Raw genomic sequence first — 14150 nt, forward strand, 5'->3', positions numbered from 1 at the left:
AGTCCCTTGGGATCACCCTCCTGCTACTCCATATTCGCAGTGGGCAGCCAAGCTCGTGGTGACACATTTTCGCTGTTGTGCATCCGCAGTACTTGATGCATGAGACATCGCGTAGACTTTCCACCAACCCTGCCCAATCTCCCGCTTGGTGCGATGCAGGCTTTGTGGCGATAGTCGATACTGCTCCACGATCTATCTGTACTCCGTACCGACTATCCCTTTAGGATCGTGACCCAAAGCCAAAGACCATGCCCAAACGATAACCCCGGCCAGGAGTGTGGAGCGGTCTGTGCGCCTTTACGCATCCACTCGGCCTTGTACTTTGAACGCCAGTATAACTTTAGGCGCCCCCATTTAGGTTCACTGGAGGGAAACTCAAACAACTCTTTACCTAGTACTCATTCATCGTCTTTGGCCTCGACTATCTTTGTTCATCTCAACTACCTGGCTTACGGTAGAATGGTCCCGTCAGTCATCAGTAACGATGACTTCAATTCCAGCCGCCGTGAGGCGACCTTCCGATGCCGAGTGGGCAGCTCATCTCCCACGCATTTGTGAGCTCTATTACGGCCAGAGATACACTCTCGAAGACACACAGCGTGTCATACACCAGGAGTCTGGCTTTTATGCCACTCTGCGTATGTACAAGGACCGAATTCGCAACATGGCCGTCCATCCCAAAAAAATCTGCATGCAGAAGTACCAGGCTATGAGCATCGTCGCCGAGGACTTCCAGCGCCGTGGCACCAGCGTGCATTTCATCGGCCCCTCAGGTTTTCAGATCTTTAAGCGAACCCCAGCTCAAATCACCAGGCAGCTCCGCAGACCACATTGTCTACAGCCTATCACCCTCGAACAGGCCAAAGACGTACTGCAGCAATCCAGCATTCAGGCTATCGTTGAGCACGCCGTCGTTGGTCCAGCTAGTGACGATCATGTCCCCGCGGTGCCGTTCCCTGAGTCAACTTCAAGTGCCCCAGGACCTCCACATCAATTTGCGGAACACCACCTGTCTCAGATTCCTTCCACCTCGAATGGTCTGGCCGGGGATGCACCGCAAGGCTTGTCCGGTCCAAATGGACCGCGAAACGCACCACCGTCGGTGGCCTGGAATTACCCGCAGGTTACTACTGCATTGCCTCGCCCTGGGCCCCCTTCTCGACAGGCATCTCGTGAAGATGCTCCAAGGCTTCCAGCATATGCCCCTGCCCCAGCATCAAGACCAGATAGTCTGAGCTTGGCCGGCGTGAAGTTGGTACCTGAGCGATTACAGCAGCCGATGGTAGTTGGCGATGACAAAGACTCCTACGACTTCAATGCCGACTTTGATGCACTTTCATTGGACAATTCGAGCACGCCAACTCAAGGGCCTTTGATGACACCTACGGCTAGCCGCATGCTACCGCCGCCATCGGAGCGCCAGCGACGCCGCATGGCCACTGAGTGTGCCGCACCCTTTTTCCTCGCCTGCTTCCCTCCAGCCAATGTTCCAGAGTCCTTTGCCTTCTCCAGGACGGCGGCGATGGAACGCTTCAGATACATTCTAACGGCGAATCCGGAAAACCAATATGTCTTGCCATTGTTAAATTGGATGACTACAGTGCTTGCATCCAACGACAAGGCTAATCTTCTCAAGGACTTCGTATTCGAGTGCTGCCAGGTTCTTGACACATGTCGAGACTACGGCTTTCCTCTGTCCACGCCATTTCGATACATGCTGGCGTTTTGCAACGATGACAAGACTGGTATGGAATTCCACGGATCGCACTTTGCACATGGCACAGACCGTTTGATTCAGCTTTATGGACCAGATCATCCGAATATCCTCGTCAACGAATACTATCGGGCATGGCATGCACTTATGCGGCCAAATGAATGGTCGAATGCACGAACAATACTCGAGAAATGCCTGACACTGTCGGAAAAGGCGATGGGGCCGCGCAATCTGATGACCATAAACTGCTTGGTCGTTCTAGGTCGAGGCTTTGCAGAAAATGGTTATCACGAGCAAGCACACTCGATCTTTGAAGACGTCTTGGTTCGGTTCGACGACCCTGCACGGCCTTTGCAGGCCTATAGACTCTTGATCGTGGACCGTCTTGCTACGGAAGAAGAGCGGCTGGGCTATCTGGTGCCAGCAGAACGTCATCGGCGAGAGGTTTACGAGGGCCGCCTGCGGCTGCTATCTGCCTTTAGCCCCGAGACAAAGGCTGCAATGTGCTCCCTCAACGATGTGCTACGTCACATGGGGCATGAGGACGAAGCCCAACGAGTGCAGCGTCACTACGACCTTGAATTCGAGACGCTTTGGAGGCGGGAAGCCATGCTCAATAATCAACCCCAATCGTTGTCGTCCGCTTCGTCGGCACAAGACTCGCCACAACTCTCACCGCCAGCATCGAGCCGGCTGTGAACACTTGATCGACATGATGCCATGAGCAGCGTCATTATTATCACCGTTGACTACGGTGAAGCCGACTATTAGGTCTCATTTCGGGAGTACTTTTCAGGGACCAGCGTGAACGACGGGCACCAAGTAAGAGAAGCGGGCGGATGGCGTTCGTATTGGCCTCCTGAAATCATGATACGTCATACTCAGTGCATTCGAAAACCGGTCTTCTACGTAGTACTTTAAGATAAACAAGACATGCGAAGCGAGGCTCCTGGCGCGGAGGCGAATCTGCATCGCATTGTTCGTCAGCAGGACCTTGCCACGAATCAGAGCTTTGGTGTTGACATGCTGGCCATTACGACCTCAAATGCTGTCTTCCGGATGTTTGGACTATTTCCTTCCGTTAAACTTTGGCAGGAGATCCCTTGTTCTCTTACGAAAATCCACCCTGGGAGCGATGTACCCCTAGCATCATCGCAGCCCTTTTCTCTGAAATATCGAGAAAGCCGAAAAAGCCAAAAAAGCCAAAAAAAAAAATCCGCCCTCCGCAGAGCCTCTCCGGCTGGGCGTGATGCAGGCCCGTCGAGAGGATGGAAGCTGAATATGCAGCCTTGGTACCTTGGTGCCAGTCATAGAACCCGGCTAGCCCACCTTGACCTCATCGAGATACCTGAGTCAGGTGCGACAGATGTACTCGTAAGCTGCTATTGGATGCCCCATGGAACATCAACATACTGTAAGGTGCGTGCCGGCAAACCCCTTTGAAGTCCCAAAGGATGAAAGTCTAATCCCAAAGATCCTTGACGTACGCATCGGTTAGCCGCTCATCTGAACCATAGCGGGCCTGCCACATTCCAAAGCCTCCCTCCAACACGCACACCGCCGGTCGTTGTGCGGTCGTCTGCTGGGCCTGTCCCTTGTTTGCAGCTGCTTCCAATGCTCGCGCAAACTTTATGGCGCTCGCCGGCCCACGCTGCTGGCTCAGCATGCAGTGGAAAACAATGGTATCCTTGTCTTGGTGCATGCGCATCAGCTCGGGGATGCGGGCATCGAGCTCCGCGGTGGGGACCCAGATCGAGCCTTTGATGTGACCGCCTAGATGGTCGGAGTCGCGGACGTCGACGACGACAACTTTGGCTGCACAGGCTGGGTCAAGTAGGAGTGCTGCAAGATCAGTTGGAGTGATGCGGGCCAGATTGCCGATGTTGATTGCACTGGCGGCGGCCATTCTGTACGTGACCGGATTTGTCTGCTCGCTTGCAGGAAAAGCGGTCCAAATGGTGTGAGGGCGGAAACGGATTTATGTAAGGCTACCAGTTGGGCCCGACTTTGACAGGACGGGACATATTAGGCTACCGTCGGGAATACAAACCCTGTTACGAGGCTGCCAGGCTGCCACGCTTCCAGGCTTTCAGGCCACGAGGCTGCGATGGTCGCAAGTACGGCACACCTGATTGGTCAGATAGTTCATAGCTGGAAATTCCAACCTCGCTTCCAACGCAGTTTGCATCTGCCATCGTCGAACCGACGCGCCCATCAGCACCCCCAGTTCTTCAGTGCTGCAACGAACTGCGGCCATGGAAGTCTCGCACGTGTTGCAGCGTAGATTTGTCATTGCACTCACACGGGCTGCACGGTGCGACTGCACGGTCTCTACATCCAGGCTGACAGCGGCATCGCGAGCTCTACAACACATCCCTCATTCGGTGCCACGCGCAGCCCGGTCATTCTCATCCTCGTCTCTACGACGGCTCGATCAAACGACAGACCCCGCGAGAAGCATCATTGGTAATCGACCTGCTGCGGCCTCGCCCCCGCGAGACACACCCAGGCAGGCATTGCAGAGCTACATCGATACCCTGCAGAAAATCATCGATGGCTATCGACTGGCGGACCCCAAGATCATGCACTCGAGGTCATACAATTACATCTTCACGGCGGTGACTCGGGCGGACACTGCGATGCTGGCTCCTGGAGCTCACGCGGAGTCGTTCGATCCTCTGCTCAAGTCGTTGCAGAAGGAGGTACAGCCAATACTCAGCATGCACTTTGGGACTACAGACCTCGCGCAGATTGTTGGCGACATGGACAAGCAAGCGCCAACACCAACGCCGGCAGCTGCTCAGCAACAACGTCCAAGTATTGCCGAACTGGCAGACCGAGCGCTCGATGGCATCATGGGCCCCCCTGCTGGCAGGCCTCACAGTACTGTCACAGATGCGGAGACCAACAGCAAAAGGTTCAGCGGGATGGACCAGATGAATGCAAGACGGGAACAACGACAGAAGTCGGCCCACTGGCTGAACACAATTCTTCCCGACCCCGATCCTAAGCTAACGACGAGTTTTCAGCGTGCCGACTATGGATACACGCAGTATCAGCGGCAGAAAGAACATGGGCCAGTGTTGCGGCTCAGTCCATCCATTGGCAAGACCGAAGTGGTAGGTGGAAGTGTCGATGTGACCAGGGCTTTCCAGAGGATGGAGTCCAATGTTCGACAGAACCGAGTCAAGATTGACACGCAACGCCAGCGGTTCCATGTGCGCAGAGGCCAGCTCAAAAAGAATCTACGGATCGAGCGATGGCGCAAGCTGTTCAAAGAGGGCTTCATTGCGGAGTGCGCTCGAGTCAGGAAGATGAGAAAACAGGGCTGGTAAGAGGTGGACATGTTCCGCCCGAGCAAATACCACTACTTTGTGCAGCGCGGTGTGTAAAATCATTAGTGCGACCGAGCCTGCTGCGAGCCTGCTGCGAGCCCGCTGCAGGGTTATCCCTCGCCATCCACCTGTACAACAATTACAGTTTGCCAAGGTAGAACAGTCCCGACCTTGTGCCATCTCCCATCTTCCATGTTCCATGCCGTGTGTCCATTGTTGAATTGGCGGTTTCTTGAAGAACGGCATTTTCCCGTAGCTCTCAGCGAACCGTTGCTACATCATAGCTCGTACTCGGCAAACGCTAGGTACCACAGGCGGGGCCCGCGAGGCCTGTCTTTTTGCACTTTCGACGACTTGGGTCGGAACGGCAACATCGCCACCCAACCCGGCTAGTAGGGCTAACCCGCCTGTCAAGTGGTCTCTAATGTCGTACGACGAACCCTTGAGCCCTGCATAACTCCGTGCGAGGGCCATGCTTCACTGTCCCGCTCCCAGGATCGTCGTGCGGCAGGGTACAAAATCAAAAGCCACGCGTCAACACGAGATTGAGTACGGAGTACATGTACCATTGATTGCTCACAAGTCTCCAGGGCATTCGAGTCATCGCATTCGCACTGACTCGACGGCCAGACGGCCAGAAAGTCTAAGTCGAAAGTCGGAAACTTCGTACGCTTGGACTTTGCCACAACCTACACCGTACTTGTTACAGCCTGCTAAGGGTCGCCGAAGCCCCCCACAGGCTGAACCTTGGTCCGCCTTTGGAGCACAAGGTTTAGGGCTGTCAGGAACTAACCTTTCACTATCAATGCTCATTTCGCTGAAGAATGCCAACATGGCAGCTGACATTTTGACATGGACACCTGCGGTCGCGATTGCGGATATGCACACGTCGGCGTCTGAGGTCATGGACGCGGCACGGATGCTAATGGTTTGCCCTGCCCTACCAGTACTCCGTACTATTCATTTCTAGCCGCCGGGACAATGACCCTGGCCAATAACCAGCTCCAAGCCCCGGCCGGCCATCTTCGATTGCTCTGCACCGTCGTCCGTCCAGCATTATTCAGCTCGACTGTCCGGCCCACGATCTAGTCCCGACCACTACACCACTTTTCTCACCGGTAAGAAGCTGGACTGGCAGATGGCCTACAGTGAAAGAAAAATATGCGGGCAGGTGCGACTCGCACATAGTCGGTCACATGGGCATCTCGCTGGCAGTCACCATCATGCGGAGCCGCAAACACGAACCCCTCGCTATCAATCTTGTGACCAACGCAAATCCTGAAGAACCACATCGACCGGGCAGTTTGATCTCCTAGAATACGGGGCCATCTTCCAGCTATCGACAAGTCACCAGACTGCCAGACTGTCCATGCATCTGTCAGAGGCATATACTGGGTAGAACGGGCGGCTTGCTGGCATGCTGGCACGCTGGAATTGCATTTCCATCGCAGTCGCGAATCTATGCGAAACCAACTGGCGGTGCAGACCCAAGCCGCCGTCCTCTCCGTACCGAGCGAGGCGTCTCATGGTTACACCAAACGTGTCCTAGGAGGGGTTTCACGCACGACATACCGCACCTCCGATTTTCTGGGGCATCGGTCCTTGGCTTACGGAGTGTCTCATGTACGGAGTACTTTACTCAAGTACTCTGTAGCCACTAAGCACTAGATCTGGAAAGAACCGTTCACCCGAACTTACTCCTTAAGATGGCCGATGGGCCTTTGCTCTTAGTTGTGCCTCTGACTTCACCCTTGCGCAGGTTCCTGACAGCGTGTATCCACACCCTCCGACTAGTCAGGCCGACACGGAATGTCGTTCCACCCACGAGCTGGACGGGGGCACCGCAAGCTCAGATTTTAGGTCAAGGACGCGCCGGCCCTAGCCTTAAGGATATCACACGAGCCAGCCTTGGTCATCGTTCACAAGACCTATCAGGCCATCCTTGTCAGCTCATCACCCAAAGTTAGCTTTGGTATCCGACACGAGCCAAGCCTCTTGCATCGCTACTGCTAGCGGAAATGTCTAGCTGCATCACTTCGCAACCTTGTACCTTGTCGCTGTCTAGCTCTGACCACCAAGGTTGTCCGGGGAGCAATGGACGACGTGAGAAGACTCAGCCGTTTCGGAACCACCCGCGCCTGTGGGCTGCCTCTCCGTAGTACCCGTGGCATCCGTGAGACTCATCCCCCCAATAATTTAATTGCTTTGCCTGGACACCGAAACAAGCAACATCAAGCCCCGTCGCGGACGCGGACCACACCACATCAGGTTGAAACAAGCCAATGGCTACTTGCTGTGTAGCGCTGGGTTTCCTACAGTATCGTGCCATGGAACAAGCCATAAGCCACAAGCACGCGCAAGCCAATGGTGCTCGACACTGTAGACAACTTTCCTGTTCCAGTCTCCATTGCACCGAAAAGCGCATCGAATGAAGTCATGTTCTTGGTCGCTGGAGACTGCCAGCTCACTCATGGAGTCCTAAAGGTCCATTATTGACATACATCGGCATGTGCTCCAGCTACAGTGACTGAGTACCCTGTCCCTTCCTAGCCTATCGCTTTATATGTTCACTCTCAGCTTGGTCTGGTTGAACTCCAATCTCATTTCCAGTCGTCGCCATTTGCAATTCCGCCCATTCCAGGTCCGAGTCCCTGTCCATGCGTGTCCAGTCTATCTACCCATGTATCGGAAATCTATCAGTTCTATCTAGCCGGTATCGTTCAAAACATGACATCCATGACCCCCATTACGACCTTACAATACATTACACATAACACATTTTTCGTTCGTCGTGACTCGTTTCCTTGCCCTCCTCCGGGGGGGCTGCCTTCCTGGTCCAGGCACCACCTCCAAATCATTACCCCAATCCCATCCCATCTGACCCTGACCCTAGGTGCCCTCCTCCCCAATATGCCAGTCCCCATCCATTGCCTGCCAGGTGACGGTGACAGTGACGCCCCCGAACCACTCGCAACTCTTAGGGTGAACCCCTTCAGGACGCCATCCCCCCCACGAATACTTTCCAACTCTCCACCCCACCACCCCCAACCGCCACCGTCCCGCTCGCATCCACCCCTCCAAACGGCGCCACATCATCGTACGCAAACGCATACCCCCTCCCATCACTCTGCGCCGCATGCACCGCCGCGCTGTACCAATTCGTCGCCCCCTGCCCCACTGTGCCATTACCACCACCACCACCACCGTAGTAATAATCCGCCGTCGTCACCTCAGCCGACGGCTGCGTGTTTCCCCTGGCGAGCAAGAAAGTGCTGCGATTCAAAGCGGCGCAGACGCGCGGGAGCACGGCTAGGTCGACGGCGTTGTCGGAAGAGGTCGTGCTGAAGATGCCGGCGCACGAGAAGATGTCGAGGGCCGAGTCGGGGTTCGTGCTGGAGAGGGGAGGCGGGAGGGGGCGGGAGGCGCCGGCGCAGGAGAGGGAGCCTGTTGGACAAGGTTTGTTAGTAGGGATGTTGCTGAGGTAGGTCTTGAGGCGTTTTTAGGGGGGATGATGGGGGGCAAAGGTAGGTCATTGCAACCCGAGCGATGTGCCTGGCTTGGGAGTGCGGCGTGAGGCCGGTCGTGGAAGCCAGCTTCGGCCACAACCCATCGAAGTTAGGAGCTTGGGCCACTTGAACCGTCCGCATGAGACTGTTTCCCCTTCGCAGAACCAGCAGACAATGTACCAGTTAAAGGTGCAAAGGAAAAGGAAAGGTTGGTACTTGCCGGTCGAAGTCGAACACTCCACCACACCCAGATCCGTCTGCGTGTCAATGTACAGCGTCTCACTCGCATACTTCTCCCACACGCTCGTCACATACGCATCCCAGTAACTCCGGAACGCGCCCCCATCCACCGCCGCAATATACTTCCCCGGCGCATCCACCCGCAACACCTCATCGCCGCGATACACGCACAGCTGATCCCACGGCACCCCGTCCGTCCCGGCGCGCGCCTCCAGCGCGCTACACACATTCCCCATGCTCCCCGGGCTGGTGCCCGCGACGGTCTGTGTCTGGCCTGAAGTGGTGGTCAGGGACATGCCCGCGGCGAGGCCGACGAAGTCGACAAAGGACAGATTGGCGAAGAGCCCCGCCACGCTGGAGTAGGTCATCTCGACGAAGGACCAGAGGATCGACGAGGACGAGTCGCTCGGGTTCTGGGGGTCCGGGGCCACGAGCGTCACGCCTTCGGGGTTCAGGAGCGTGTAGAAGCGGAGGGTGCCGGCTGCGAACTAGAGAGGAGGGCATGTTAGTTTAGTTTCGGACTCCCACCCCCTCCCCATCATCCCATCGAGGTAGGTCACTTACGTAGATTCGGCCCGAGTTGAAATAGCCAGGGAGGTTGAGGGTCGTGGTGCTGCCGGGCGAGCCCAGCGGGATGGTGATGTCGTCGGTGATGGGTTCCGGGATGGTGGAGGATCCCGAGGTCGGATACAACCAGCTTTGCGCCGGCGTCAGCAGCATCACGTGTCCTTCTTCGTCTTTGGCCGTGATGTAGATCTGAAAGAGAAGCAGGCGAAGGTCAGTAACGGACTGACATCGATCGGCCACACAACGCAAAACGGATGCGGCAAAGGAAAGTAGGCGAGGCTGGGTAGGATAGGAGAAACTCACGTTGATTCCGTCAGATCCAAAATTGTTTACTAGCTCGACATTCAAGCCGGGCGTTGATTGCGGCGGTGAGGTGGGCGGGACATTTCCTGGCACGGTCCCGTTCAGCGTGTTGCCGGGCCCAACTGTGACATCCGTGCCAGGCCCAGGCCCCGGTGCTGGCTCTGGGATCGTCGGCGCTGGTTGCGCATCTGCTGGTGGGGGGATCGTCGAGTTGCCATCGTCGGATGAGGCAGGGACGTCAGGCTGGCCGTTCGGCGCTGCTGGATCGGACTCCTGGGCTGCAGGAGCCGGGCTTGAGGCGTTGGGAAAGGGCGCCACGTCTGCGTCGGGTACTGTTGGTGGCATGCTTGCGGTATAGAATTCGGCCGGTGATGTCGCGGTGATGACATCGCCTACGGTATCGGTTTGTCCTGCGGCATCCGTTAGCGTTGCGGTCAAGTCAGTTTCAGGGGAGAGGGGGAGTGTGTCGGTGTTTCCCGGCGCGTCTGTCGCTGCTGCGGCCGGTACTGAGGTCAAGATGGTAGCTATCGTTGCTGCTGCTGGTGGATCGGAAGCGGGCGGAGGGGGAATGCTGTCGTCTGGTATCGGGTCCGGTGGAGGGATCGTTGGGATGGCTGACTCCGTGGGTGGAGGAACAAGAGCTGGTGCGGCTACGGTCGCTGTGTCCGCCGGTACTGGGACTGGCTCTGGTTCTGGTGCTGGTGCTGGTGCTGGCGCTGGCGCTGGCGCTGGCGCTGACACGATCTCGGGACCGTCTGCCGCTGGGTTATCGATGTTCGGTGGTCCGCCCCAATGGGCCGGTTCAAACGACGGCGGTCCCCAGATCCATCTCCCATTTCCAGCAGCTCCGTCTCGTCTACCCCCGGGACTGAACTGTCGTTTCGTCGGTGCGGATGTGGTACTGGGTATTATACTAGAGATTAGGGCCAATAGGCTTAATGACAACAATGAAGGCATTCTCGCGATCCAGCTGCAGTGCTGTTCCACCTGGTGCGCGACGATGAAAGATTGCAAGATTACCGAGGGGAATCAAAAGAGCAAGAGCATTGTCATAGACGTACTTGAGGACGCCATCGCTGGAGCATTTGCCGCGCACACTTCTGTACGTACACCACGCACCCACTCAGTGAGCAGTCCAACGGGGTGGTTGACAGGCCAACAACGCCGCGCCGGCTATGGAGGGGCCCGATGTACTGTCAGGCTATGATCAAACACTGCACTAAGTGAGATTGGGGCTGTAAGTTAAGATCGCCCAGCGGTATGTCAGAGCAAGGTTTTAGTTCTATTGTTTGGATCCGGGTCATTTGGGTCTTGCAAGAGGCTAATGGCATCTGGCCCAGTCAATGGTTGCCCTGCATCGTGTATTTGAGTTTGAGAGGCGTTCCCTGAGGCTTCACCCGGGAAACTGATATTCTCCGAGCATTCCTGCTGACGGAGGTGTGCACAACAGCCACCGGCACTGGAGGAACAAAGATGACGATCGACGCAGATCTCAACAGGCCAGGAGGTAGGAATATTTTGATCCTCATTCACGGCCAAAACGCCCCCGATGAATATCCGTCCTTACGCCACTGTCGTGCCCCAGGGTATGAGACCGATCTATTTTGCTCCGGCGAAAGCATTCCTTGGTGCCCTATATCACGCGAGTGACGAGTCTATTTGGTTTGTACCGGTCGTCAACAACATTCCTCGGTCGCCTCCGCCGATTGCGGCATCGGTTCCGCGCTTCCTCGGCGCCTATTTCCACGTGTCTGTAGACGTTGTGCCGCTACCCACGCTCAAGATCAACGGTCTGGAGAGCCTAGAAGCTGGATTTGGTCGAACGCAAAGCCGCACACCAACACAACGACATATGCAGATGAGGCTCCCGAGGCAAGGCTGCAGGGGGCGCATGTGGCTGGTACTGCAAGCGAAGTCCTAGCAACCTACTGGGATGAATGTCGATTGTGTTGGTGCGCGGCTCAGACGATGCCTTCGGATCAACACTGGCTGAGAATCCCCTGGTCTCGTAAGCAAATCTGCAGCAGGTGCATCTCAGGCAGCGACTGTGGACGTGACTGTCCCAGGAACTGGAATGGCCAGCGAGGAAGCATTGGTGAAAACCGCGGAAGTGGAATTGGTGGGAATGGCCATGGTGGCGGAACCGGTTCCAGTAGGTCCATGGGTAAAGGTCGTGTTGAACAGTGGGAACGGCGGAATATTGGTCGATGTTACCCTGCTGGTGATACCGGCGGAAGTCGAATTGGCGAGGGTGAATCCTGGACCAGGCTCGGGAGTGGTGGCATCGGTCCCATAAGATACTGAAGCTCCGGCATCCGGGAAAACGAGTGAGCGGCGCTCGATGGTGTTGCAGCCGTTCCCAACATCACAGACGAACATATCCGGGAGGCTGTCAAACGCCGTCTGTCTCCGCGACTCGTACCTTAGGGCTCTCCGACGGTTTTGCACAGCAGGGATCTGAGCTCCCACAACCTGGACCCGGGCACAGTCCTGATACATGTTTGACTCACCAATCAAGTTGAACCAGGACCATGATAGCAGGGCTGTGTCGGATGAAGGAGCAAAGTCTGGAACGGTAAAGTCGTAGGTCAGAGACAGAGGGCAACCGCCGATAATGGACTCGATGACTTTGAAGGATGCTCCATTATCATACGAGAGAGATATCTGGCAGGAGCCTCCTGAGTGTGTTGCGCCACCAGCAAGGGTGATGTTGTAGGAGCTCCCGGCCTGATAAATTGCTGTAATGTCGTATGCCTGTGAATTAGTAGCATTGTTCTGGTAGCCTTTGCAGAGAAAGTCAGTGCCATCTCGGAGGAGGGGACTCGCCGTGTCGTAGTCCTTGAGGGACTCTGGGACGGCGGGGTTGAGGGAGCTGCGGAGGGGATAGGGCCAGGACATCTGCATGTGGGCGGTGCAGGTGAGGATGTGGGAGGCGAGGGCGGAGATAAGTGTGGCACGAATGATAGCCATGGTGACGATAGCCTCGGAGTCTTTACACAAGGGATGAAGAGTCGCGACTTGGTTAGCGAATGCAGGGCTCTAACGAGGCATCGTTGCTTTATGTTCGGGGAGTTCTTGAGACGATGCTCGCATGGGGCGCTGTTGACGGCGTGAGAGGTCGTGTTGGCACAGTAACATACATCTCAAGAGGGTCTGTTCTCCGTGTGAGCTGGTGTTTAGTTCTTTGGTCAGACAGCCGCTTTTCACTGGCGCTGTTACAGATGCGGCGACAAGGCGACAACATCACAGCTGAGTTGTGAAGGCTATAGCCGCCAAGCCGAGGTTAGCAGTGATGCCCCACTTGTTCCTGCATGAGCTCGAACGTAACTCGCCGGCCCGCGAACCGTGCCTGGGACCGGGCCCACTACTGGTGGGATTCTCCGCTTTTGATTCGACCACTTCGTTCGTCAATCTTATAAGCTAAAGCTTACTTGCACGAGCCGGTTACCAAACTACCTCCGTGCAGTATCAGAATTTCTACAGTACGTGCCAACCACCCGCGCCAAAAAGGCAAAAAGGATCCTTGCTGTCGGCTGTTTGCTACAGCTTCGTGGCGCAATCACAACAGTGCCGGACTTTCGAGATCCGTGATTGGCACGTCACTCGCTTCTACTCGAGGCACGCGGCAAAATAACCTCTTGGCACTAGTGGACGACAATTCGTGTCGAGATATACTTCAGTCATTAGACGCGACTCTCCCCTCCCTGAACTTGCATACTGGCGGCTTACTGGCGGCGGGCCTGTTTGTTTACGAAGATGTTCCCGGTAACTTGCCAGTCCCACGGCCATTCAGGCGTCCGCCCCTGCTACCTCCCTGCCACCGACTCAAACACCATCACGGAGTACCTCCGTACAGCCGAAGGACGTTAATCTTCAGGCAAGAGCAAGCACAGGCTATTCAAATCTAAGTTTGATTGCACGATAGCTTCATCAACAATTGGTCATTTCTCATCCTGTGCGGTGCCTCTCAATCCCTGGTGGCACGCCGTACAGCTGCCACCGTTTTCAGGGCAAGCACATAGCCTTCGCTCACCCCTCGTTGCATGCGGACCCGCAAAGACCTTCTCTTCTCCAGCCGATGTCCCAATAGCTGCGCTGGCTCCCGCCATGGCGGTAGGGCGCCGGCCTCCAATGTGCCAACGCTTTGCGACTCATCCGGGCTGTAAGGTTGACCATCTTGCTCGGCGCTATCCTTGGGTATGTCGCTCGGTGTCCCGTCGTGTCTTGCTCTCGTGAGCAACCATTCCCCTGCCACTTGCCAATCGTGCATCCACTCTTGCATTTCCTGTCTCCTCCGACCTGCTGCATCTTGGACAGAGCCATAGTTGTGTTCTGTGTGGCATCTCTGGAATACCCGTACGGGCCTGTTTCTCGGCTGTTGCGTATCAATGTCTCTGGAGGGCAGCCTCTCGATGTCACTCATGCTGTATCGACCACGCTGAAGGTCTCGGTTGCTCATGTACTATGTGGCATGGGGTGCCTGAC

The 14150-nt window shown here is 56.0% G+C and overlaps 5 protein-coding genes across 5 annotated transcripts; 2 read left to right on the forward strand and 3 right to left on the reverse strand.

The window, feature by feature from the left end:
• Positions 1-484: 484 nt before the first annotated feature.
• HMPREF1541_01383 (uncharacterized protein) lies at positions 485-2413 on the forward strand (the record flags this gene model as incomplete). The annotated part of the gene is made up of 1 exon (XM_008713682.1): positions 485-2413. One exon carries the CDS (start codon positions 485-487, stop codon positions 2411-2413), a length of 1929 nt encoding a protein of 642 aa, XP_008711904.1.
• Positions 2414-3176: 763 nt separating this feature from the next.
• On the reverse strand, positions 3177-3620 carry HMPREF1541_01384 (uncharacterized protein; the record flags this gene model as incomplete). The annotated part of the gene is made up of 1 exon (XM_008713683.1): positions 3177-3620. One exon carries the CDS (start codon positions 3618-3620, stop codon positions 3177-3179), a length of 444 nt encoding a protein of 147 aa, XP_008711905.1.
• Positions 3621-4296: 676 nt separating this feature from the next.
• Positions 4297-5049, forward strand: HMPREF1541_01385 (uncharacterized protein; the record flags this gene model as incomplete). Its single annotated transcript, XM_008713684.1, has 1 exon — positions 4297-5049. One exon carries the CDS (start codon positions 4297-4299, stop codon positions 5047-5049), a length of 753 nt encoding a protein of 250 aa, XP_008711906.1.
• A 2992-nt stretch (positions 5050-8041) lies between these two features.
• On the reverse strand, positions 8042-10622 carry HMPREF1541_01386 (uncharacterized protein; the record flags this gene model as incomplete). The annotated part of the gene is made up of 4 exons (XM_008713685.1): positions 8042-8493; positions 8791-9283; positions 9360-9551; positions 9666-10622. The coding sequence occupies 4 exons, from the start codon at positions 10620-10622 to the stop codon at positions 8042-8044; spliced, it is 2094 nt and encodes a 697-aa protein (XP_008711907.1).
• Positions 10623-11699: 1077 nt separating this feature from the next.
• Positions 11700-12635, reverse strand: HMPREF1541_01387 (uncharacterized protein; the record flags this gene model as incomplete). Its single annotated transcript, XM_008713686.1, has 1 exon — positions 11700-12635. One exon carries the CDS (start codon positions 12633-12635, stop codon positions 11700-11702), a length of 936 nt encoding a protein of 311 aa, XP_008711908.1.
• Positions 12636-14150: the final 1515 nt, after the last annotated feature.

Source organism: Cyphellophora europaea (assembly GCF_000365145.1).
Source record: "Cyphellophora europaea CBS 101466 unplaced genomic scaffold supercont1.1, whole genome shotgun sequence".
NCBI lineage: Eukaryota > Fungi > Ascomycota > Eurotiomycetes > Chaetothyriales > Cyphellophoraceae > Cyphellophora > Cyphellophora europaea.